The following is a 24,528-nucleotide window of genomic DNA, read 5'->3' on the forward strand; positions in this document are numbered from 1 at the left end:
TATATCTGCAAATGTATAAAATTTCATCCGCCTATGATAAGTGATTTGCATTTTATTAATACTTTATTAAAATATTGAACCGCTTTATATAAAAAGTCGCTTGCACAACAATTGACATTATTCTTCAGTGATATTCACTTATATGGATCCTTACATAGGCTACATGGAATCAAAGCTTACTATAGGGGTTTGCTGTAAAATGAATCAGTAAATTACTGGAAATTTTTATTTTAAAATAAAAAATAAAAACATTAATAGTCATAAAAATTCCCAGTAATTTACCCATTCACTGTACAGAAAATTCCAATAGTAATGTTTGTTCCAATGTACATAAAGAACCATATAAGTGAATATCAATTAAAAATAATATCAATTGTGGCGCAAGGGACTTTTTGTATAATGCTAAAGCAATACAATATTTTATTAAATTATTAATAAAATGCAATCCACTTATCATAGAGGGACAAAATTTTGTACATGTGTTATTATTAACCAGATATACTAGTGATAAACATTTTGCGAATTTAGCTTTAAAAATATGGAAGTTATTAATTTCAGTATAATGTCCCCAAGGATACACTGATGTCAGATTTTGTCATTTTTGGACAAAAAAATCGTTTCTTTGTTTTTATCTTTAAAAATTTGTTTATGGTCTAAAGATGCCCTCTGCCAATTTTCATGGCCATACGACCTGTTTAGGGTCACATTTTTAAAAAGATGCGCGCTCTGACTGTTAATTTAAATGCTCCGTCCACGCCCTCCACTCTGAATTCTGCGGTCATTTTGGAAATTACGCTGTATTTCATACATTATAAATTATATATTCTACCACGAGACGTGACAGAGTTCGCATCGTAATCGAATTTCGTGCTCTTGAGAGAATATTAGTGTTTCTTTTTCTCTATTTCTCATTTATACTGTAGGGGAGAGTCGGGTAGTATCGGACATCGGGTAATATCGGACAGTGAGTTTCTTTCATCTACCACACGATGATAGTACCTGATTGACATGGTTACGTTTCTGTGATGTCGCATAGAGAAACGTAACCATGTCATTCAGGTACTACCATATGGTGGTAGATGAAAGAAACCCACTGTCCGATACTACCCGATGTCCGATACTACCCGATGTCCGATACTACCAGATGTCCGATACTACCCGATGTCCGATACTACCCGACTCTCCCCTAATAATGTGTTTGTTTAAACCCAGTAATATTTGAAATAGTGATTATTCAATTTATCTGTTATAAATAAATCAACTCGGATACCGTTACGCCGTGCAAAGCGGTGTAGCACGTACATACGACGACCATGGTTTTCGCCATGCATACGACGACCATGGCAATGATTGTTGAAAATACATTATTCCAACAACATAAACGAAAAAGACACACATGAACATGCCCAAGGGACGAAGATTCCGAAATTGCTTAAAAGTGCTAAGACTTTACCAGGAGCTGATATTAACTCAGATCATGTTCAGCTGATAGGCGAAGTAGATATTTGTCTGAAGAAAAGAGGGAGACAGGTGACTGTTTTTACACTTTCAGCGCACGAAATATTTTAATTACTTTTTTAGTAAAATAAAAAGGAAAATTGTATAATAAGTTTTGTTTCAGAAGGTCTGACACGTATATAAACAAAAATTCTGGACAAAAAAGCAGCAATTTTTTAAAACCTAAATTTACTCACAATTTAAAATTACAAATTAAAAGTACAAAATTTCAGAGATCTACCTAGAATAGTTTAGAAAATTGAAATTTCATATCAGTCTAACCTTAATAGGGTTTCTAGTTTCTACGGTCTTTGTATTTTCCAATCGAGCCAAACAATACAATCTTGTTTCAAGAATGAATTCAGAACTTTTACAAATATATTATGCCATTCTTGCAAATAGCAATTAGGATTAAATTGAGAAATGCTGGGTTTGAAAGGGAGAAGATAGTAAAAATTTGACACAGATCCTAATTGGTAAGTTACGTAATTTTCACTTGTTTTATGTAGAAATATCATTGCTGAAACAACTTACATTCTAGATTAGTTTTACAAAAATATTTTGGGGCCCAAATTTTGAAAAAATAAATATCAAAATACAGTCATTCATTAATCTCACAATGTATGCTCGCTTAGGTAGCGGGTCGTTCCTTTTTATATTTAAAGTCACTTCTTTCCTTTTTCCTTATTTCTTCCACCTTGTCACAGAGAAAACAAATGTGCGCCTTTTTCAGTTCTCTGTGTACAGTTCTGAACACAGCAGCACTGCACTTTTTCGCACTTACATTACATTCTTTCCCCAACAACTATATACTGCATAGCGCGCGCTGGAATAACAATGGCGGATTTGTCGGCATTTGCCGGCGCAAAGAATTACGGTACTCTAGATATCCACGGACTCTGCCAAAGGCGTTACAAAACTTATGGCAGTTAATAGAGTCATACCCTCCAAAACTCCTCACGAAACAATAAACAAAATTAATTTATAAACATATCATGAAGAACAGTGTTCATTTACCCCATGTATTGTTGAACAATTTCCGAATCAACGCTGGCACAAAATGTGGCACAATATTCATCTGGCCATTATTCCTAATGCATGGCAGACAACCAAATTTTACCGACGGAAGAAAGGAAACACCGACACCATCTGACGGACTCGCTTGTATGTAAAACATGCGGTTTCTTAGACACGCTGAAACACCGAATAACTAGTTGTGGAACTGCAAAAACATCTTGGGACGGCGCAAAAAATCTATTACAGCAGATATGCCCACGTCACAACTGAACGACAAGCATCAAACTTTATTGTCAGTAGACTCTATATTCGTGAAGGCTTGGCTTGCTGCATCAGCACACACAATGGAGGAAGTTTTCAAAATACTAAAAAACAGAACGAAAACATTTTGAACGAAAGTGCAGTGGCATATAGTCTCAGAATTTTCAGGAACTGAAATTATTGCACCTGTAAGACACGTAGCTTCAAGGTATACGGTGATGAACAATTGTAAGTGTTTGTAATACGTATTTCTAATATTTTAGTGCTCCTTGGTTTTTGTTTAAATATGAGGTTATTGAATAATTAAGGTATTTTTACGACAAGAAACGGAAAGGATTAATCATTCACTTATTTTGGCTATGTTTAGGATTCTAGGTCTTGGTTTCGTACATATGGTATGTTGGAGAGTTAAAACATATTGGGCGATGTTTTGTTTTGTTTCACGAATGTGCTCTAGCAAGAGTGAAAAGCCTATGTGTGTGCGGTATATGGTGTTATGGACTAATTAAGTATTTGTACGATAAGAAAAGGGAAGGATTACTCATTCACTTCTTTTGGTTATGTCTATTTAAAAAAAGTTTCTGTTTCGTATGTAGGGAACGTTGGAGCAGTTTAAACATATCTAGCTATTATTTTTTTTGTAAAAAAATTGTTATAGCAAGAATGATAAATCTATGTGTGAACGTATATATGAACGTAAGTGTCTATAACGATAAAAAATTGGTTTATCGTTATTTTACGAGATTATATTCAAAATACAAAATATGTGATGCAATAGGTTAGGCAAGTGTATTTACTCAAGAGCAGGTTTCGTTAATATTTAAAAAGTTGTAAAAAGAGACAAAATAAAAGTAAGTAGGCTATATCATGTTTCTTGGTAGCAGTTGCAGTCATGGTTTCGGCGGAACGTACAGGTTAACTGTGTGAACTGCACAGTTCATCGTCGCAATCCGGTTACGACAATCAGCTGCCAACTATCACGGCTGAGGAAACCAACGTCCTAACCATACGATACTTCCAATCTGGTTGATTGATCGTCCGGTCTGCTCCGACTGTAGCGCAACGTATTATTATTATTATTATTATTATTATTATTATTATTATTATTATTTATTATTATTATTATTATTATTAAGAAAATAAAAAAATAGTGTCACGAAATTAACATATTTTTCTCACTGTCATGCTTGCGAATGATGTTCCTATATTTATACAGTGTTCGAAAAGTTTCTGTGCACTGAACACAGTTGTGCTTGAAATGATCCCAACAGATGTCCAGCAATGCCTGCACAAGTCCTGTGGCCTATCAGTTACATTTCATTCGAAGTAAATTCAAAATACCAGTATCTGTATTATTACTCGTACAATACTACAAATTACTATATTCAGTTGAGTGACTTTTCGGACACTGTATACTTAGATGAAATAATCTAGTAAGAATCAACATAGGAAATAGATTTTTTTTTCCTTTTTCCATAAAGGACATAAGTTAGACTTATTCCTAAAATATAATATTTATAAATTATGTAGTTTAAGTAGTCTACATATGTCCAATAATTCTGCACATTCTAATTATTTTTAATACTGTATATTCACTTACGAAAGTGGGTATTTTAAAAATTCATACAAAAGTCAAAAGACAGCAGTGGCTTATAGTGTGATTTTATTCATTTTATTTATTTTCATATTAAAAATTTACATTATTTAGAACTCTGCAAAAATAACAGCGTCTGCGGAAATTCATTCATGCACAACAAGCAAACTTTACAAGCGAGTCTCAAGAAAGAGAAAAACTTCCGTACCTGGACAGTCTCAGGAAAGAGGAACCATTCCCTAATTAGCGAGTCTTAACCTCCTGAGTCCTGAGAGTATACTATAATTCATACATGATTACGATATAAGATGTATGTGCAGAGACCCGAAATATAGTTAACATACCTGCATTTGTGCCCTAAGTGTAATCAGCAGAATTTTTTGAGGATTTTTTTTTATTTCAGTGACTTTTTTTTAAGACTAGAATTATAATAATACTAACACTAATTGTAATTTTATTGTTCATATTGTAGTTGGAATCTCCTGGTAGAGGGGCAGAGAAGGCCTGACGGCCTTATCTCTACCAGGTTAAATAAATAAATACTAAAAAATACTAATACTATAATGTATTTTAAAAATAAAACAACAAATGTCTCAATAATAATAATAATAATAATAATAATAATGATTTATTTTAGCTGGCAGAGTTAAGGCCGTAAGGCCTTCTCTTCCACTCAACCAGCAAAAAGTGTATATACATATGCATGAACTTACAAAGAATCCAACAATTTGATTTAGATGAGAGTTACATGTATACAAAAGTTATTTACAAATTAAGCAACAAAATACTATGAACTATTAATTAAACACTGAAATAAACTGTGTAGCAGAATTAAACTAAAATACATAGAATGTTAATATATTTCAAATAATATTAGATAATAGAAAGAGATTATTACGAGACAATTAAAATACAGCACAATCAGGATGATGTCTAAAGAAAAAAGTAACAATGTAGTCAGTGATAGTTTAAATCAGTATGATTGGAGTGAAATGCTAATAAGGTTATCTTTTAAGCTGTTCTTAAAGGTGTTTATTGTCTTGCAGCCCCTAATACTTTGTGACAAGGAATTCCATTGACGCGAGGTGGATATTGTAAAAGATGATGAATAACAAGATGTTCTATGAAGAGGTATACTTAGCGTGCCACAGATAAGTGATCTGGTATTTACGTCGTGGTTAGAGTATAGATAAGAGAAACGAGACGAAAGGTAATTTGGTGTTGAAGTGTGCAGAATTCGAAAGAGTAAAGACAAAGAGTGTAAAGTTCTACGTTCTTTAAGTCGGAGCCACGAGAGACTTGCGAAGGACGGTGATATGTGATCATAACGTCGGATGTTGCACACGTATCTGACGCACATATTCTGAGCTCGCTGTAACTTGACTGACAATTCAGAACTTAGGTCACTTAACAAAACGTCACAATAATCGAAGTGCGGCGTTACTAGGGTTTGCACTAGGGTAAGTTTTAGTTGCTGGGGCAAGAAGTTTCTCAAGCGACTCAAACAGTGAATGGAGGAACAGATTTTTTTTATCGTTTCTTTAACTTGAAAATTCCAACTTAGATTATTATCAAAAAAGAAGCCAAGATTTTTTACGACAGATGAATAAGGGATTAGCGTGTTGTTAAGGGTAACAACTGAAAGATCACTGTTATTAAGGGAGTTAACTAAACGCTTATGTCCAATAATTATGGCTTGAGTCTTACTTGGATTAAGTGCGAGTCCGAAATTGGCCGCCCAAGTGGAGACAGTGGCTAGGTCACAATTTAACTTGTCAATCGATTCATTGATCGTATTGGGTCTGGAATGTATGTAAAGTTGTAGGTCGTCGGCATAGAGGTGATATCGGCAATACTGTAAGTTCTTTGATACGTCATTAATGTAGATAGAGAAAAGTAGTGGTCCTAATACGGAGCCCTGCGGCACTCCCGCCTTTGTGCATCTCCATTGGGAGAATTGATTATCAAGTGAAACACACTGTTGGCGGTCACATAGGTAGGAGTCCATCCAGCTCAAGGTATTGTCTGACAGGTGCAAAGCCTTCATCTTTGCAAGAAGCAAGTCGATATCAACAGAACCAAAGGCATTGCTGAAATCGAGAAGAGTTAGTGCCGTTACTTCACCCCTATCCATAGCTTCACGGATGTCCTCAGTCACTTTAAGTAGGGCTGTAGAAGTGCTGTGTCCATGTCTAAAACCCGATTGATAGTCATCAAGGAGTTTGTGTTCGTCGAGATAGTTCATAAGTTGTCCATGTACAATATATTCTAATGCTTTTGAAAGAGTGGGAAGAATTGATATCGGTCTGTATTGGTTTACTGTAGAAGGTGTGTTAGATTTAGGTAAAGGTTTCACTAATGCCATTTTCCAGAGTGAGGGGTAGGACCCAGTCATAATAGATGCATTGAATATATGTGTGATGGTCGGCAGGATCACATCTATTATTTTATACAGGAGAGTGATATTTATATTGTCTATACCTTGGGCTTTAGATTTCATACGTCGCAGCGTCTTCATTACGTCAGTCGGGTTAATGTATTTAAAGAAGAATTTATCCCACACAGGTTGGGGGTAAGATCTGAGAAATTCAAGAGTCTCTTGCTTATGTAATGGTTCAGGTGGAGCAGTGACAAAATGTTCATTTAGACTATTGAGTGACAAGTTGATGTTATCTACCCGAGGCTTTGCATTTTCTACCCGAGGCGAGTCTCAAGCAAGAGAAAACATTCCCTACCTAGCGAGTCTCAAGGAAGAGGAATATTCCCTACCTAGCGAGTCTCAAGGAAGAGAAAACAATCCCTACCTGTCGAGTCTCAAGAAAGAGAAAACATTCCCTACCTTGCGAGTCTCAAGAAAGAGAAAACATTCCCTACCTTGCGAGTCTCAAGAAAGAGAAAACATTCCCTACCTTGCGAGTCTCAAGAAAGAGAAAACATTCCCTACCTTGCGAGTCTCAAGAAAGAGAAAACATTCCCTACCTTGCGAGTCTCAAGAAAGAGAAAACATTCCCTACTTATCGAGTCTCAAGGAAGAGGGATATTCCCTACATAGTGAGTCTCAAAGAAGAGTAATATTTCCTACCTATCGAGTCTCAAGGAAGAGAAATATTCCCTATCTATCGCGTCTCAAGAAAGAGAAAACATTCCCTACTTATCGAGTCTCAAGGAAGAGGGATATTCCCTACATAGTGAGTCTCAAAGAAGAGGAATATTTCCTACCTATCGAGTCTCAAGGAAGAGAAAACATTCCTACTTATCGAGTCTCAAGGAAGAGAAAACATTCCCTACTTATCGAGTATAAAGTAAGAGGAATATTCTCTACATAGTGAGTCTCAAAGAAGAGGAATATTTCCTACCTAGCGAGTCTCAAGGAAGAGAAAACATTCCCTACATAGCGAGTCTCAAGGAAGAGGAAATATTCCCTACCTTGCGAGTCTCAAGGAAAGGGAAACTTCCCTACCTATCGAGTCTCAAGGAAGAGGAATATTCCCTACCTAGCGAGTCTCAAGAAAGAGAAAACATTCCCTACCTAGCGAGTCTCAAGGAAGAGAAAACATTCCTTACTTATCGAGTATCAAGGTTGAGGAATATTCCCTACATAGTGAGTCTCAAAGAAGAGGAATATTTCCTATCTAGCGTGTCTCAAGGAAGAGAAACATTCCCTACCTAGCGAGTCTGAAGAGAGAGAAAACATTCCCTATCTATCGAGTCTCAAGGAAGAGGAAATATTCCCTACCTATCGAGTCTCAAGAAAGAGAAAAAATTCCCTACCTAGCGAGTCTCAAGGAAGAGAAAACATTCCCTACCTATCGAGTCTCAAGGAAGAGGAATATTCCCTACCTAGCGAGTCTCAAAGAAGAGGAATATTTCCTACCTCGCGAGTCTCAAGGAAGAGAAAACATTCCCTACATAGCGAGTCTCAAGAGAGAGAAAACATTCCTTACCTATCGATTCTCAAGGAAGAGGAAACATTTCCTATCTATTGCGTCTCAAGGAAGAGGAAACATTCCCTACCTTGCGAATCTCAAGGAAGAGGAAACATTCCCTACCTAGCGAGTCTCAAGAAAGAGGAAATATTCCCTACCTTGTGAGTCTCAAGGAAGAGGAAACATTCCCTACTTATTGAGTCACAAGAAAGAGGAAACATTCCCTACCTTGCGAGTCTCAAGGAAGAGGAAACATTCCCTACCTTGCGAGTCTCAAGGAAGAGGAAACATTCCCTACCTAGCGAGTCTCAAGAAAGAGGAAATATTCCCTACCTTGCGAGTCTCAAGGAAGAGGAAACATTCCCTACTTATTGAGTCACAAGAAAGGGGAAACATTCCCTACCAATTGAGTCTCAAGAAAGAGGAAACATTCCCTACCTATCGAATCTCAAGGAAAAAGAAACATTCTCTACCTAGCAAGTCTCAAGTAAGAGGAAAAATTCTTTATCTAGCGAGTCTCAAGCAAGAGGAAATGTTCCCTACCATTGCTAATAGAATGTTAATGTCAACAGAGTCGCAAACTTTACTATAGTGAAGAAGAGCAAGTATAGCCATTTGGCTATTGTCCATGGCATCACGAATATTCTTAGTCACGGTAAGTAGTGCAGTGGTCGTACTGTGCCCCGGCCTGAAGCCAGATTGATAAGGATCTAATAGGTCTACATAAAAAGCGCTGAGAAGACTTGTCAATTGTGTATAAACTATTCGTTCTAGAGCCTTAGATAAAGCGGGGAGAATGTTGGCCTGTAGTAGTTAGGAGTTAGGTACGGAGTTTTTTGGGAATGGTCATACGATGGCTTGTTGATGACATGGACAATCAGGATCACAATAAGGACAACGATATGGACTACAAGGATCACGGTAAGGATCACAACACGAACCACAAGGATCACGACGTGGACCAAGATATGTATCAAGACACGAGCCACAAGAAGACCACGATAAGGATCTTAAGACACCAAATACCATGATAAGGACCATAAGATAACAAATACCACGATAAAGACCATGACAGGACAAAACGAAGGACGATAAAGACCATTACAATAACGATAAAAACCATTACAATAAACAGGACCGTGATAGGAACCACGAAAAAGAAAACAAGGATTATGATAAGGAACATGACAAAGCCAATAAGGCTTACAAAGAGCACAAAGATAAGAACGTCAGGGATCACGATAACGAGCACAATATAGAGTACAATAATGAATACAAGGACCACGAAACCACCACGACAAAGACAACAAGGACAACGAAAAGGATCACGATATGCGCCGAACCAAGCACTATGATAAAAATCACGATAAACGCCACTACAAGGATAATGACAATGATGAGTATAACGACATGGACCACTACAAGGACAATGACAATGACCACGATGTCTCACGATATTGGTCAATACAACCACAATAAGGATCACGACATGGACCTCTATAAGGACAGTGACAATGGACGGATGAAGATTACGATAAGGACCAGGGCTACTATAAAAACTATGAGAAAGACAACAGCGACCTTTAAGAGAAACAGGAATAGGGACAAAGACAAGGAAAACGACAAGGACGGTCACCGGCGTGGCTCTGTCGGTGCGTGTCTGAAGTTGCACTCGAACGCGGGTTCTATCCCTGCTTGGACTGATTACCTGGTTGGGTTTTTCTATAAGGTGAATACCAGGTAATCTATGGCGAATCCTCGGCCTCATCTCCGCCAAATACCATCTCGCTATCACCAATCTCATCGACGCTAAATAACCTAGTAGTTAATACAGTGTCGTTAAATAACCAACTAAAAAACGACAAGGACCACAATAAGACCACAAGGAAGACGACATAGACTATGACGACCGTCATGATAAGTTTCACATTAAGGACCGAAAAAACAGGGTAATGATCACGACATGGAGCACAACAAAGATCACGATAAGGACGATGAAACAACCACGATAAGGATCGAAAAAAGAGCAAAGAAGAAGATAAGGACCAAGATCACGATAGGGATCAAGGCCACAATAGGGACCAAGACACGATAATGACCATGAAAAAACAACAATGGTAATGGTATACCATGGCAAAACAAACGTGATAAGGATTACGACAAAGAAGACAAGGATAACGATAAGGAACATGAAGACGACCAGAAAAGAATAAAGACAAGGAACATAATAAAGAGTCCACACCTGTGGAGTAACGGTCAGCACGTCTGGCCGCGAAACCAGGTGGCCCGGGTTCGAATCCCGGTCGGGGCAAGTTACCTGGTTGAGGTTTTTTCCGGGGTTTTCCCTCAACCCAATAGGAGCAAATGCTGGATAACTTTCGGTGCTGGACCCCAGACTCATTTCACCGGCAATATCATCTTCATATCATTCAGACGCTAAATAACTTAGATGTTGATACAGCGTCGTAAAATAACCCAATAAAATAAAAAAAAAAACATAATAAAGATTATTACCAGAGCCAAGAAGTTAAGTTGTATGAGCTTGGACTATATATCTCTACCGAATGAAAAGTAATAGCGCATTTCTCAATGTCAGTGAAACAGAACGACAAACATGTACAGTCGGGTGATAACCAAACATATATTCCAATCGTCCACAGCCTTAGAAAATAATAAACGAATAATATAAAAAAAAAACAATAATTTGTAACTATAATCTTCGTAACTTCCAAACTAAAATAATATATCCATATATATATATATATATATATATATATATATATATATATATATATATATACATATATATAAAGTAGACAATTATAAGTCTAGCGTTATTATAACAAATAACAATGTACATTTTCATTTTATCAAAAGAAATATTCCTTCTAGGTTCAGAAAAAAAAAACAATAGGCCTATTTGTATTCTGAAAATATTCGTTCTACGTCACAAGACGTTACTGGAGCAAATGTGAAATATGATACAGTATATCTTACTATCATCAGTTGAACAACTACTTTGTGAATTTAATAGTGTATCTCGTATGTGGTATATAACATTAAACCCATTAATGTCAAGAAAATGTTTCATTTCTATTGTAATGACAGCTAGGAAGTTCGTATAGTAATTCCTATGTTGAACTTGGACTGTAATACAATCGAATGCATAGCAGCACGAGACATCAACATTGAACGAAAAATAATAAGTGTTACACACTTCTGTTTGCATAATTATTTAATAAGAGATGAGTTTACTTTTTTGGAAACATGCATAATATTAACATTACGTAAATAATACAATAATAAGAGAATAGCTCACTTTGTTTAGAACCTAAAATATTAATGTAAATTAAGAATATTATTCGAAATATTCACGACTCTACACAGCTCCACAGAATGCCAACATGCGTTGTGTATGTGAAATATGCTGCTTATCGTCTGTAGCGAGGGGAAGCAGGGAGAGACGCAAAAATAAACTATAATTGAAAAAAATTAATCAACAACATAAAAAATAAAATAAAATAAACAAATAATTTAGTGACGTATTCTATACTCCTCGCTGTAGTCAACTGAAATCTACTGTTTTGGTACGAACTTCCTACCTATGATAATGACATGGACAACGACAAGCATCACAACAAGAATCACAATAAGGATTATGACAAGGACCAATACTGAGGCAACAAAGACCATAACTTAAATTGTACCACCACAACAAGACAAAAATCGCGAGAAGGACAAAGACAAAGACAATAAGGACCAAGATAAGGATCACGACAAAAGCAAGAAGAATCAAGATTAGGATCAAAAGAAAGACAAAAAGGACCATGATAAGGATCACGACAAGAATCACGATAATGACCAAGACATGAACCAAGACGAGGTTCACGACATGGACCGCGACAAGCACCAATGTCCAGTCGTGGACTCGTCGTTATCCTTGTCAGGTGGAACGACACCTGTCTGCAGTAAGATCAAAAGCCTGGATAAGTGCTTAGTAATTAAATGTACTTGTTATAGCTATTTAAAATCAGTCCCGATGCTTGTTGTTAATAATAATTATTATTATTATTATGTAATATATATTATTATTATTATTATTATTATTATTATTATTATTATTATTATTATTATTATTTGACGTCGTACAAAATTTTGTCGAATATTTTTTTGAGAAGATTAACTCCATATGTAGATGAAATTATTGGCGATCATCAGTGTGGTTTTAGGCGTAATAGATGAACTATTGATCAGATATTTTGTATTCGACAGATAATGGAGAAAAAAAGGGAGTATAAGGGTACAGTGCATCAGTTATTCATAGATTTCAAAAAGGCATATGACTCGGTTAAAAGAGAAGGTTTATATGATATTCTTATTGAATTTGGTATTCCCAAGAAACTAGTGCAATTAATTAAAATGTGTCTCAATGAAACGTACAGCAGAGTCCGTATACTGTGCTCCAACCACGAGAAAGTCTCCGCCGGATGAGACGAAAGGGGGTAATACTGTGAATGAATGTTGATGTCATAAGATGTCATAAGGTCACACACGTGGGTACTCTTATCTATATTGGCTAGCTCTCACAGCACAAACCATAACATTGATACAGACATATTGATACTACCCTAGTTACAAAATTAGATCACAGTTAATCTCCTGGTCTTTTAATCTCTTCATACTGGAAATAACATATGCAGGAGAGCGCATGGTTTTTAAACTGGCGTTATAACAGTAATATTATTTATCTACTTCGTTCCAATAGATGAGGCAATAGTAAGCACATTCCTTTCACGGTTGATCTCCTGGTTGGAGAACAGTAGGTCAGTTTCTGTCAGATGCGTGTCCCATTCACTGTGGGCTAAAGCAAGGAGATGCACTATTACCTTTACTTTTTAACTTTGATCTAGAATGTGCCATTAGGAGAGTCCAGGATAACAGAGAGGGTTTGGAATTGAACGGGTTACATCAGCTTCTTGTCTATCCAGATGACGTGAATATGTTAGGAGAAAATCCACAAACGATTAGGGAAAACACGGGAATTTTACTTGAAGCAAGTTAAGAGATAGGTTTGGAAGTAAATCCCGAAAAGACAAAGTATATGATTAGGTCTCGTGACGAGAATATTGTACGAAAAGGAAATATAAAAATTCGAAATTTGTCCTTTGAGAACGTGGAAATGTTCAAATACCTGGGAGCAACAGTAACAAATAGAAATGATACTCGGGAGGAAATTAAACACATAATAAATATGGGATATGCCTGTTATTATTCGGTTAAGAAGCTTTTATCATCCATTCTGCTGTCAAAAAATCTGAAAGTTAGAATTTATAAAACAGTTATGTTACCGGTTGTTCTATATGGTTGTGAAACTTGGACTCTCACTTTGAGAGAGGAACATAGGTTAAGGGTGTTTGAGAATAAGGTGCTTAGGAAAATAATTGGGGCTAAGAGGGATTAAGTTACAGGAGAATGGAGAAAGTTACACAACACAGAACTGCACGCATTGTATTCTTCACCTGACATAATTAGGAACATTAAATCCAAACGTTTGAAATGGGTAGGGCATGTAGCACGTATGGGCGAATCCAGAAATGCATATAGAGTGTTAGTTGGGAGGCCAGAGGGAAAAAGACCTTTGGAGAGGCCTAGACGTAGATGTGAAGATAATATTAAAATGGATTTGAGGGAGGTGGGATATGATGATAGAGACTGGATTGATCTTGCTCAGGATAGGGACCGATGGCGGGCTTATGTGAGGGCGGCAATGAACCTCCGGGTCCCTTAAAAGCCAGTAAGTAAGTAAGTAAGTATTATTATCGTTATTATTATTATTATTATTATTATTATTATTATTATTATTATTATTATTATTATTATTATTCTAAATTTCACTCTTTTTATTAAAAAGAAAAATCACCACATTTAGAATGACATCGTAAGATCAAAATTATAGTATTTGATAAATATATGTCGCAGAGTCACAGTTTTTTTACTACGAGTATTATCTTTTCATAATTAATGTATTAATTATATATTTATAACACAATTTTTAATTTTGTATTGTATATGACCATTAACACTTACTAAAAATCAATTTCATTGCAGGACTCTAAAAACTCCGTTCTAACGTTATTAAGAAAATAAGAAAATCACCACTATAGGGCCCAAACACGCAGAAGCCTTAGCCGCCTGAGCTATTCAGATAAGCCAGCATCTGTGGTCGGAGTCTCCGATCATGCGCAGTGACTTCTATCTAGCACATCGAATATTCCAGCGTCTCATTCTTTTTCTGGGGGTCTGTACTTGTTTGTGCAGTGAACAACAAGTCCAAGCAGAAAAATGCAGAATTTATGAGCCCACAGTTCCATACTATTTGGAGAAATATCACCTCACCTCCATTGTAGTAGTAGGGCTAATGATTGGCGCTAGGGGCACAATACTTCGCCTCTTTGTCTGTTTCTGCAAGAAGTTCCAGCTGAACAACGACTTCATTCGTGATGTTTCCCTTGCCGCTATCAGAGGATCACTTGCCATTTTAAAAAACCACCTGTACTTTGTTTCCTAAAAAGGAAGAACTTTTGTTTGAACGTCTAATCCGTTTGTTTATTACGTTTAAGTCTGTTATATGTATGCTATTATCATTCCTGTACTCAATTTCCCCGTTTTGTTCGTTCCCCACATTTCTCTTTCGTGGTCTGTTTTTGTTTTCACTCTGTATGTTATGCTTTGTCCAATGAGGCAGTCCCGTTATTGGGAAAGCTGAAAGAGTGTCTTTCTTTATATATAATAATAATAATAATAATAATAATAATAATAATAATAATAATAATAATAATAATAATAATGTAGACATACTAGTATAGTAGACATTCGAACCTTCAGGGGGGGCAGACTGTAATTCTGACCACTATTTGGTAATTGGAGAACTAAGAGAAAGACTATCAGTAGCCAAGCGAGTAGAGCAACAAGTTAATATTAGAAGATTCAATATGTCGAAATTAAAGGACGAGGAAACTAACCAACATTATCAGGTCGAAATTTCAAATAGGTTTGCCGTATTAGCAAGTTCCGACGAAGTTGAGGAAGAGTTTGATATTATTAGCGTGTGGGAAAATATCCGAGATAATATCAAAATTGCAGCTGAGCAGAGCATAGGTTATTATGAAACTAAGAAAAAGAAACCGTGGTTTGATGAAGATTGTTGCATGGTAGTAGAAAGAAGGAAACAGCCAAAATTGAAATTCTTACAGGATCCAGTTGAGGCGAATAGAGATAATTATTTCAATAATAGACAGGTGGCAAATCGTACACATGGGAATAAAAAGAGAGATTGCTTGAAGAAAAAAACTGAATGAGGTACAAACAAATACCTAGTGAAAATAAAAACATTAGAGATTTATATAAGGGCATAAAGAAATTTAAGAATGGATATCAGTCAAGGGTAAACGTGATCAAGGATGATAGTGGTGACTTGCTTGCAGAGTCTCATTCAATCCTGAACAGATGGAAAAATTATTTTGGGCAACTACTAAATATACATAGTCCAAATAGAAATGATCGGAACGAAATTGAAATACAAACTGCTGAGCCATTTATACCGGAACTCACACTTTCAGAAGTCGAAATTGCGATAGAAAATCTGAAAAATTATAAGTCTCCTGGTATCGATCATGGGTACAATTATTTATGTGCAAGTTATTTTATACCGTACCGTTTATTTCCTGATTTATTTTCTAACATTAAGAATATTTATATGTTATAGACATACGCACAATGACACATCTTCAACAAGATCAGAGGGATTCACTGAAGGTGTCGCTACTGTGGCTGTGGATGCTTTTCTTTCTCGAAGTTGAAGGAATGCATCTTACGAGAGAAGAAAGCGCGGACTTCTGGATACAATCAGGACAAGAACGTCTTGATCTTGAAATTCGGCGCCAGCAAGAAGCGGCCGCAGCTAAGGGTAAAATAGCCAAGAACGTGATCTTGTTCATTGGGGACGGAATGGGCATGTCCACCATAACGGCCACACGAATCTACAAGAACCAAAAGCAAGGAGGTTCCGGAGAGGACAGCAGCCTGAGTTTCGAGAATTTCCCCTACGTGGGACTGTCCAAGACCTATGAAGTCGATTATCAGGTGAACCAAGTTTACGTATTGTTACGGACAATATAGAACATAAAGCAAAGTATTAATTTGGAGCTAATAAATATTTTAGCTTTAAATCTGTAATACCAAAAAAGTTATATCCACATTTCAATTTTCATATTTGTTAGTATATACAGTATTAAAGCATTTCCGTTTTCTCTTAAGGTTACTTTACAAGGCAGGTTTGCTCAGGTAGATGAAATTGGGTATTAAAACATGAAAACGTTCATTCATTTGTGGAACTACAAAGCAGCACTATTGCCTCACTAGAAATTAATATTATAGGGCTAACGAAACTCTTATTTTACCAAACGATTTGTGCCCAATCATGGAGTGACAGCAGAATTATCTTTTAGACAGCCATCTCAGCGCCTTAAAAACTGATATTACCCATATACGGTAGTGCACGAAAAATACTTTTAATGCTAATGTCTTTAACTGACTTTCAATTGTCAGTGTAGATCAATCAATAAAGCGTTTTAACAATGGCAGACCCACTTTAAATAAGGAACATAGATACACAAATTAAACGAACTGCTTCAAAAACTATTTTATTGAAACTATATGAAACAATTAAGAATTAAAAGTAATAGTAAAAATTAGGGGGCATCTCGGTTTGAACCAGGGACCTCTTCACCTGCAGTCCAATGAACTATCACTGAGTTATACTTTAAATATGATAAAGTTCACTATTACAATGAGGGAGAATACAGTAATTCAGTAGTAGATAAGTGAGGGAAATTGTCTCTATACCAGCACGGGTTCTCAACTTTTGAAGATTGCGAGCACCGTCGCACGTAATAAGCTTACTAACAAGAGACGAAACATTGTGGGCTGAACAAGCATGAGGCCAAAGTAATTGGTGTGAAGTGTGGCATTTCGCAATCATTTGCTACCCATAAAACAAGGCGTAGAAAAGTAGGGTCGCAACTGTAATGTTTGTGGTCATAAGTTATGAAACACGCTGTACCCGAGAGACATGATGTCATTTTGTGATAACGCGCATGCCTGGTAGGTCTCCTGCCTTGTGTAAATAAGTGCATTTTGTATAACCGTAAGTGGCTAGGTAGTACGATTCAGGGCATGGGCCTGTTTGTGTGTTAAATAATACTGTAGGTGAAATACGTGTATACTATTGTGTGTTTATCAAAATGAGTTGTAACCCTCATGCTGGTGAATGAAGTGACACAGAATTACCCAGCGGATAACACGCATCCAACATACTGTACAGCTGTCAAAAGAAAAAGTGGCCGCTCTCCTCAAACAAAGTTCCCTTCGGGTATCTTCGCTACAATTCGGAGACAGGCGATGTTACATGTTGTTGGACCACGTTGCCTGATATCTACAGTTGTAATTGAAGTATTCTGTGTGTGAATATCAGTAAAAAATATAGAAATATATTAGTTTGTAGCACTTAAACCCATCTTACACCAACACTGCATGCGCGCGAGTTCGTACTTGTCTGAATATCTGCGACGTCGATCTGTCAGGCCGTCATGAGTTATAGTTTATACAGTCTTCAATTTATACAAAACGTGCGATCTGTTTCAAGTGCAGTGTCGTTAGTTCTTGTAGTATGTGGTAGTTTTGTGCGATGTAATGGAGTCGCGTTTTAAGTTATATGTTTGCTGCAATACCTTCGAGAAATCAGGGCATTGTACAGTAATTAGAGGAAAAATTTAAGAAGTGTTATATCTTGGATACTTAATGTATTTCCTGATTTAAAACAGGAACAAAAGGTGTGCGCTATGTGTCGCCAAGAAATAAAAATATAATATGATACTATTACGCAGAATCCTCAGAATGACTCTAGTAATGAAGAATACGTCGACTCTACAGCAAATGTAAGTTCATTAAATACAAGTCTTTTTGACCAAGGTGTGTTCCCTATTAAACAAAAAAGTTTACAAGAAGAGAAATATAAGAGACAGAAATTTGAAAATATTGAAGAAGTCCTAAAAAGGAACCAGGACCTTCATCAAGTCCTGATTCTGAAATTTTGTCTCAGTTGCAGGAAAATTTTCAGAATTCAGATAAAAGTGAGAAAATCACTATTTTGACACTACTACCTAAAAGCTGGAGCGTAAATAATATAAAAAAGAGTTCCCTTCAGCTTCCGAATACATAATTCGGAAAGCCAAAGTCCTGGCAAAGGAAAAGGGAATTTTGAGTTCACCAAATCCGAAACCTGAAAAACCCTTGACCGCGGCTGTTGCCGGTAAAGTTAAAGAATTCTATTGTTCTGACGAGTTAAGCAGAATGATGCCTGGTAAGAAGTATTGTGTTACGATTAAAGAATCAAGGAGTAAATCACATGAGTAGAAATGAATTATATGCAGCGTTTAAAAATTCTAACCCTGAAATGAAGGTAATATTCTCCAGATTTGCAGCTCTTAAACCAAGAAATTGTATTCTAGCTGGAGTTAGTGGAACTATACTGTCTGTGTTTGTATCACTCATCAGAATGTAAAACTCATGGCGGAAGCAATTTATTAAAGTTTCAGGTCTACGTGGATTTCTAGAAAATTTTTCTTTATACCTTCCAACATATCAACATTTCTTGGCTACTATGGTGTGCAATCCTCCTCATATAAATTGCTTGTTCAGGAAATGTACAGAATGTCCTGAACAATTCGAAATAAGAGAGGGTTTAGAGAAATGTTTCGAATAAAACTTCATTGAATCAGTGACCTACAAGCAGTGGATGACGACTGACCGATCAACGCTTGAGACCATAATGAAACCCACAGACAAATTTTTCGACTGTCTCTTGGAGAAACTTGGTGATTTACTGACTCACTCATTTATATCATCTGAACAAAGTAAGTTTCTACGTGATATGAAATCATTTCTACAGCCATGTCAGCTTGTTGTGTTATGCGACTTCGCTGAAAACTATTATTTCGTAATCCAAGATGAAATTCAGTCATACCACAGGACTAATGTGCAGACAACCATTCATACTTTTGTAATATATTATAACGAATCATCATCCGATACAGTCTCTATTAAAAATCTGGTAATAAGTTCACACTGCCCGAAACATGACACTACAGCTGTACATCTGTTTCAAAAATATCTAATGGAGTCATTAAAACAAACATCTGTAATTCACCACAAAAAATAATTTATTTCTCCGATGGATTCTCTGCTCAGTATAAAAATAGAAAAAAAAATCCTGAACCTCACATTACATGAAGAAGATTTTGGATTTCCAACAGAATTGCATTATTTTTGCATATCGCATGGCAAAAGAACATGCGACGTTGTAGGTGAGACACTTAAAAGGTTTGCGGCTCGTCCTAGTTTGCAGAGACCATCCGATTAACAAATAATTACACCTAAGGAATTGTACGACTAGACAAAGGATCATCTCCCAAACATTAATACCGTTTATGTGCCTGAAAAAAAGCTATACTGAAGAGGAAAAAATGCTTGCTGTTCGATTTGCAAAATCCACCGCAGTGCCTGGAACACAAGTTTCATACAGTCCTGCTGTTTAGGATAGGTATTATACTTGCTAAGCTGAAACAACGCAGCATCCTGTCTGGAAAGATAATCAGGCTATTTCATCTCAACAATGAAAGGTAAGCATTTATACAGAACTTCAGATTTAACAAAATAATTGAAAAAAATCTAATTATGTACATGTTAAATTACGTAATATGATCCAATATAATTTAATACAACGAATGTGTCGGACATAATTTTATTATCGCGACTTAGACGATTAGCTTACGCTTGCAGTGACATAATAATGTTTATCTTTGTAACCTATGCTGATTCCAAGTTTAAACTTATCAGTTGATTATATCACTAATTGAGGCGTATTATATATTTTTTTTCCTTAAAATAGAAGCCCTGCTTCTTGAAATATGCATATATGAAAACTCCCTCTAAAAAAACCTGAAATTTAGAATTTATAAAAACAGTTATATTACCAGTGGTTCTGTACGGTTGTGAAACTTGGACTCTCACTGTGAGAGAGGAAAAGAGGTTAAGGGTGTTCGAGAATAAGGTGCTTAGGAAAATATTTGGGGCTAAGAGGGATGAAGTTACAGAAGAATGGAGAAAGTTACACAACGTAGAACTGCACGTATTGTATTCTTCACCTGACATAATTAGGAATATTAAATCCAGACTTTTGAGATGGGCAGGGCATGTAGAACGTATGGACGAACCCAGAAATGCATATAGAGTGTTAGTTGGGAGGCCGAAGAGAAGAAGATATTTGGGGAGGCCGAGATGCAGATGGGAGGATAATATTAAAATGGATTTGAGGGAGGTGAGATATGATGGTAGATCTTGCTCAGGTTAGGGACCTATGGCAGGTTTACGTGAGGGCGGCAATGAATCTCCGGGTTCCTTAGAAGTTGTTTGTAAGTAAGTATATATGAAAACTGTTTTACCATGTTTTTTTAGTGTAATTGAATACTTGCAGAAAACAAGTATAACTATAAGCAATAAAAACTATGACATATTAAGAATGTATCACCCAATTTTTGTAAATTTATCTGGAGACTTGTTGAGATATATAATTTTAATTGAAGCAGTGTGCTTACAAAAATATGATTTTCTTCATGTTTGAAACGCCACGACAGAAAACGAAAAGCACAGGAGATATGAAACTCGGCAGTTTTAGTTAGCTCGGCAGATTAAACAAACCCTCAAATTTTGAAAGAAATCTGAGTCGGACGGCTTGAGCGCCTTGGTGATTTGATGTGGAATGACCCATACGCTTCTATTATTTTCTCAGAGCTCCACTTACTCATTCTTATAAATAAATCTACAAGACTTGATGAAAATGATCATCGCACTGTGTAGGCATCTGTAAGTTACATGCAATTCTGTGCTTACACGTGTGACAGAAATATTCACCTGCGCATGCGTCACCACTGGCGCACTGAAAAGTTAGAATGCCACTAACTTTCCCAAACACTGCATGCACGCCAGTAAAGTTTACACGTGAAATAATCAATAGCTATTGTCGCCAGTAAATCCACCATTATACCACGCTTGGCCATTACCTTCCTTCTCAGCTTCCTTTCCTCCTCGTTTTGCACTTTGTCCTTGAGACCGAGCTCTATTTTATGTTGGTACACTCCGTCCAAGTCCGGCGGGATGACACAGGTTTGCAGTTTGTATTGCAACTGTTATTTTCTTCCTGCCACACTGACCTAGTCACTGCAGTACTATACTTGGACATTGTTACCAGGTGCCGGACTCAGCTGGTACAGCGACTGCAATGTTGTCAGGAGTGAAGGTCAACATAAACGTGGCTGGACTGGACCCCAGAGTGAAGTACACGGAGTGCAACGCTACCGTCAACGAGTTAGCAAAGCTGGAAAATATTATACTGTGGGCCCAAGCCGCCGGGAAGTCGACGGGGTTCGCCACCACGACCCGGGTCACGCACGCCACCCTGGCGGCAGTCTACGCTCACATAAACGACCGATACTGGGAGTGCGACTCCAAGGTTCCGCCGGAATACAGGGACTGCGTCAAAGACGTGGCACGACAACTCGTCGAGGACTCGCCAGGCAGGTAGGCAATGCGCGAGTTGTTCTACTTTCTCGTTACGCGGAGCGAACGTATTCAGTATCAACGTGTCCATTTCTATAAAAAATTAACGAGTCTTGATTTGAATTTAAGAACACAGAATTCTGATTGAGTCCAAATGAAACGTAAAGATATTATAGTCTAAGCGTATATCTTTTCATTAACTACATTTAAAAACACGTACAATCATAAATACATCCCCTATAGCGCAGATTTGTCCAAGTTCACTTCGGGCAATGCCTGATTCACACGACTAGTGAAAGGGTTTTTATTCTGCATCTGATTTACCCCTTGAATATATCTTTGTTATAGATTAGTTAACACATGATCTGTAGACGGACAGACAAAGCAACAAACAACAAAGAGAAAAAAAATAGCGAAGTGGTACGTAAGAAATTTGTTCAAGTGTGAACCTAAGATCTGACGAGATCAACCAATATCTTCGCAAGGGACTTGGAGTATGGCAGCCGGTCACTTTTGTGTCTAGGTTATACTCAATTGAAATCAGAACCCAAAGAAGAAGAAGAACTTCCGTTTTATGGTTTGTACAAGAATCACCTCCTTCATAATATGACAATTAGGATAGGCTATAGCCCAAACACTCACTAATTAGAGGCACAACACAATATCGCACATTGTGGCTACATCGCACTGAATATGCTTGAGAATGAACTCGAAGCAATCCCTTTTGATGTACTCTTGTTTTGATGTTGTATTTTCTTCGTATAAATTGAAGAGCGTTTTTTTTTTCAAAACTCGATAGAGTAGACTACAAGTTTTGCGAAAATAAGTTACATGTAGGATTGGTAAGTTTCCCATGCTACTTATGACTCTGTGAAGTCGGATTTTGCATGTCTCGATATTTGTCGGTCTATAGAATAGGCAGGGGACTCAAATACGTAGGCAAGATGACTTCCTTTTTCGTAATTAAACTAAAGATTCACATAATTATGAACTGAAGGATTACCACAGTCTAATATCATACAGTCACGAAGCTTGACGTGACTTTTTGCATTTCTCGCGATACAGCGCTCCAAGCGGTTAGCAACTGAAGGCTGGTTCACAATAAACCGGGGACGGAAACTACAACGAGAACGAAAATCTTGTTAGAATAAATATATTTAAATGTGAGCATTCATAATTAACGAGAAGCTTACCGGAGCTCTGAACGGGAACGTGAAAATTAATTGTGAATACTCACATTTAAATACATTTATTTTAACAAGATTTCCGTTCTCGTTGTCGTTTCCGTTCCCGGTTTAGGAACAATAGACTATACCGGTACTATTTCGAATTGTCTGTGATGAGGCGATAGTAGCGATCCTAGTGGCTAGCAACTAAATTTCAACTGTCATTGCATGCGTATTCCCTACGTACCTATGTAATAGACTGTGGGATTACTGTGATCAAACAAAACGTCTGAAATGTCGATGGTCAGCTCCAAAGAGGAAACATATATTCAGTGTAATGTAATGAATGTAATGTGTGTATGTATGTATGTATGTATGTATGTATGTATGTATGTATGTATGTATGTATGTATGTATGTACAGTGAAACCTGCCTTTGCGGTCACTTCATTTAAACGGCCACCTGGCCTAAAAGCCAATTTTCTCTGGAACCAATTGGCTTTTCCATAAGATCAATACAAATTCTCTCTTTATTTAGCGGCCACCTCATGCGCCGGCCAGCGGCCGGGGTCTATTTTGATTGGAACCTGACTATAACAGTCACTGTCCAGCAAGAAATCTTTTCATGGATACTGTCTGACCTATTTTTTCGATGGTTAGAGGACAGGAAGCAATATCACGAGGACAATAGCTAAGTGTACAACAGTACACCCTCCATATCTTGGGGTTAGTTGGTTACTGCTTTATGACTCTTTTGTCACTGTCCACTCCGACCCTGCACAGCCATAAATTCTTACTCGGTTTTTAAAGGATTAAAACACTGACTTTTTCTATCGAAAATGTCGCAATATGTTTTAGGTCAATAGTTAACCACTCGAATTTTTATATTTTTTCCTCCTCTTTCTACCTTTCTCTATTGTCTATTGGACCAGCTTTTACGAATTTATCTTCTTTCCATTCAGTTGATTCAGAGGAACTGTGAAGTTAGTTTGAGAGACAAATCATGTCTAATAATAAATCTAGAGTAGTTTAGAGGTGAGACGAAAAATGATTGAAGAAAGTGAGAAGGGAACATCTGCGAGAAAAATAGGAGAAATTTTCAAATCTTAATGGACACACATAAACGGTATGATTAAGAATAAAGATGAAATATTGAAAGAATGGAGAAAAATATGCGTGGTGGCCAAAAAGTAAGAAAGAATCTGTGTTTAGTAATATGAATGATTTCGTTTACGAATGATTCAAGTGTGCGAGGGCGAAGAAATTGTCAGAAAGTGGGCCTATGATTCAAGAGAAAGCTCTTGAAATTGCCAAAGAACTCAATGTAAGCAATTTTGTTGCTAGTAATGGGTGGTTAGAGTGCTTTAGAAAACGGTATAACATTGCATTTCGTT

At 36.8% G+C, this 24,528-nt stretch overlaps 1 protein-coding gene across 2 annotated transcripts in view; it reads left to right on the top strand.

Moving 5' to 3' along the window:
* Nucleotides 1-24,528, top strand: part of LOC138691036 (alkaline phosphatase-like) — a 94,218-nt gene that overhangs the window by 21,904 nt on the left and 47,786 nt on the right. For both annotated transcript variants that reach the window (XM_069812682.1, XM_069812681.1), the window contains exons 2-3: nt 16,061-16,437; nt 21,662-21,990. In XM_069812682.1, the coding sequence (XP_069668783.1) occupies nt 16,072-16,437; nt 21,662-21,990 (695 nt within the window). In that variant the 5' untranslated portion in view covers nt 16,061-16,071. The remainder of the gene's footprint in view (nt 1-16,060; nt 16,438-21,661; nt 21,991-24,528) is intronic.

This window comes from Periplaneta americana, chromosome 16 (assembly GCF_040183065.1).
Source record: "Periplaneta americana isolate PAMFEO1 chromosome 16, P.americana_PAMFEO1_priV1, whole genome shotgun sequence".
In the NCBI taxonomy this organism is placed as follows: Eukaryota; Metazoa; Arthropoda; class Insecta; order Blattodea; family Blattidae; genus Periplaneta; species Periplaneta americana.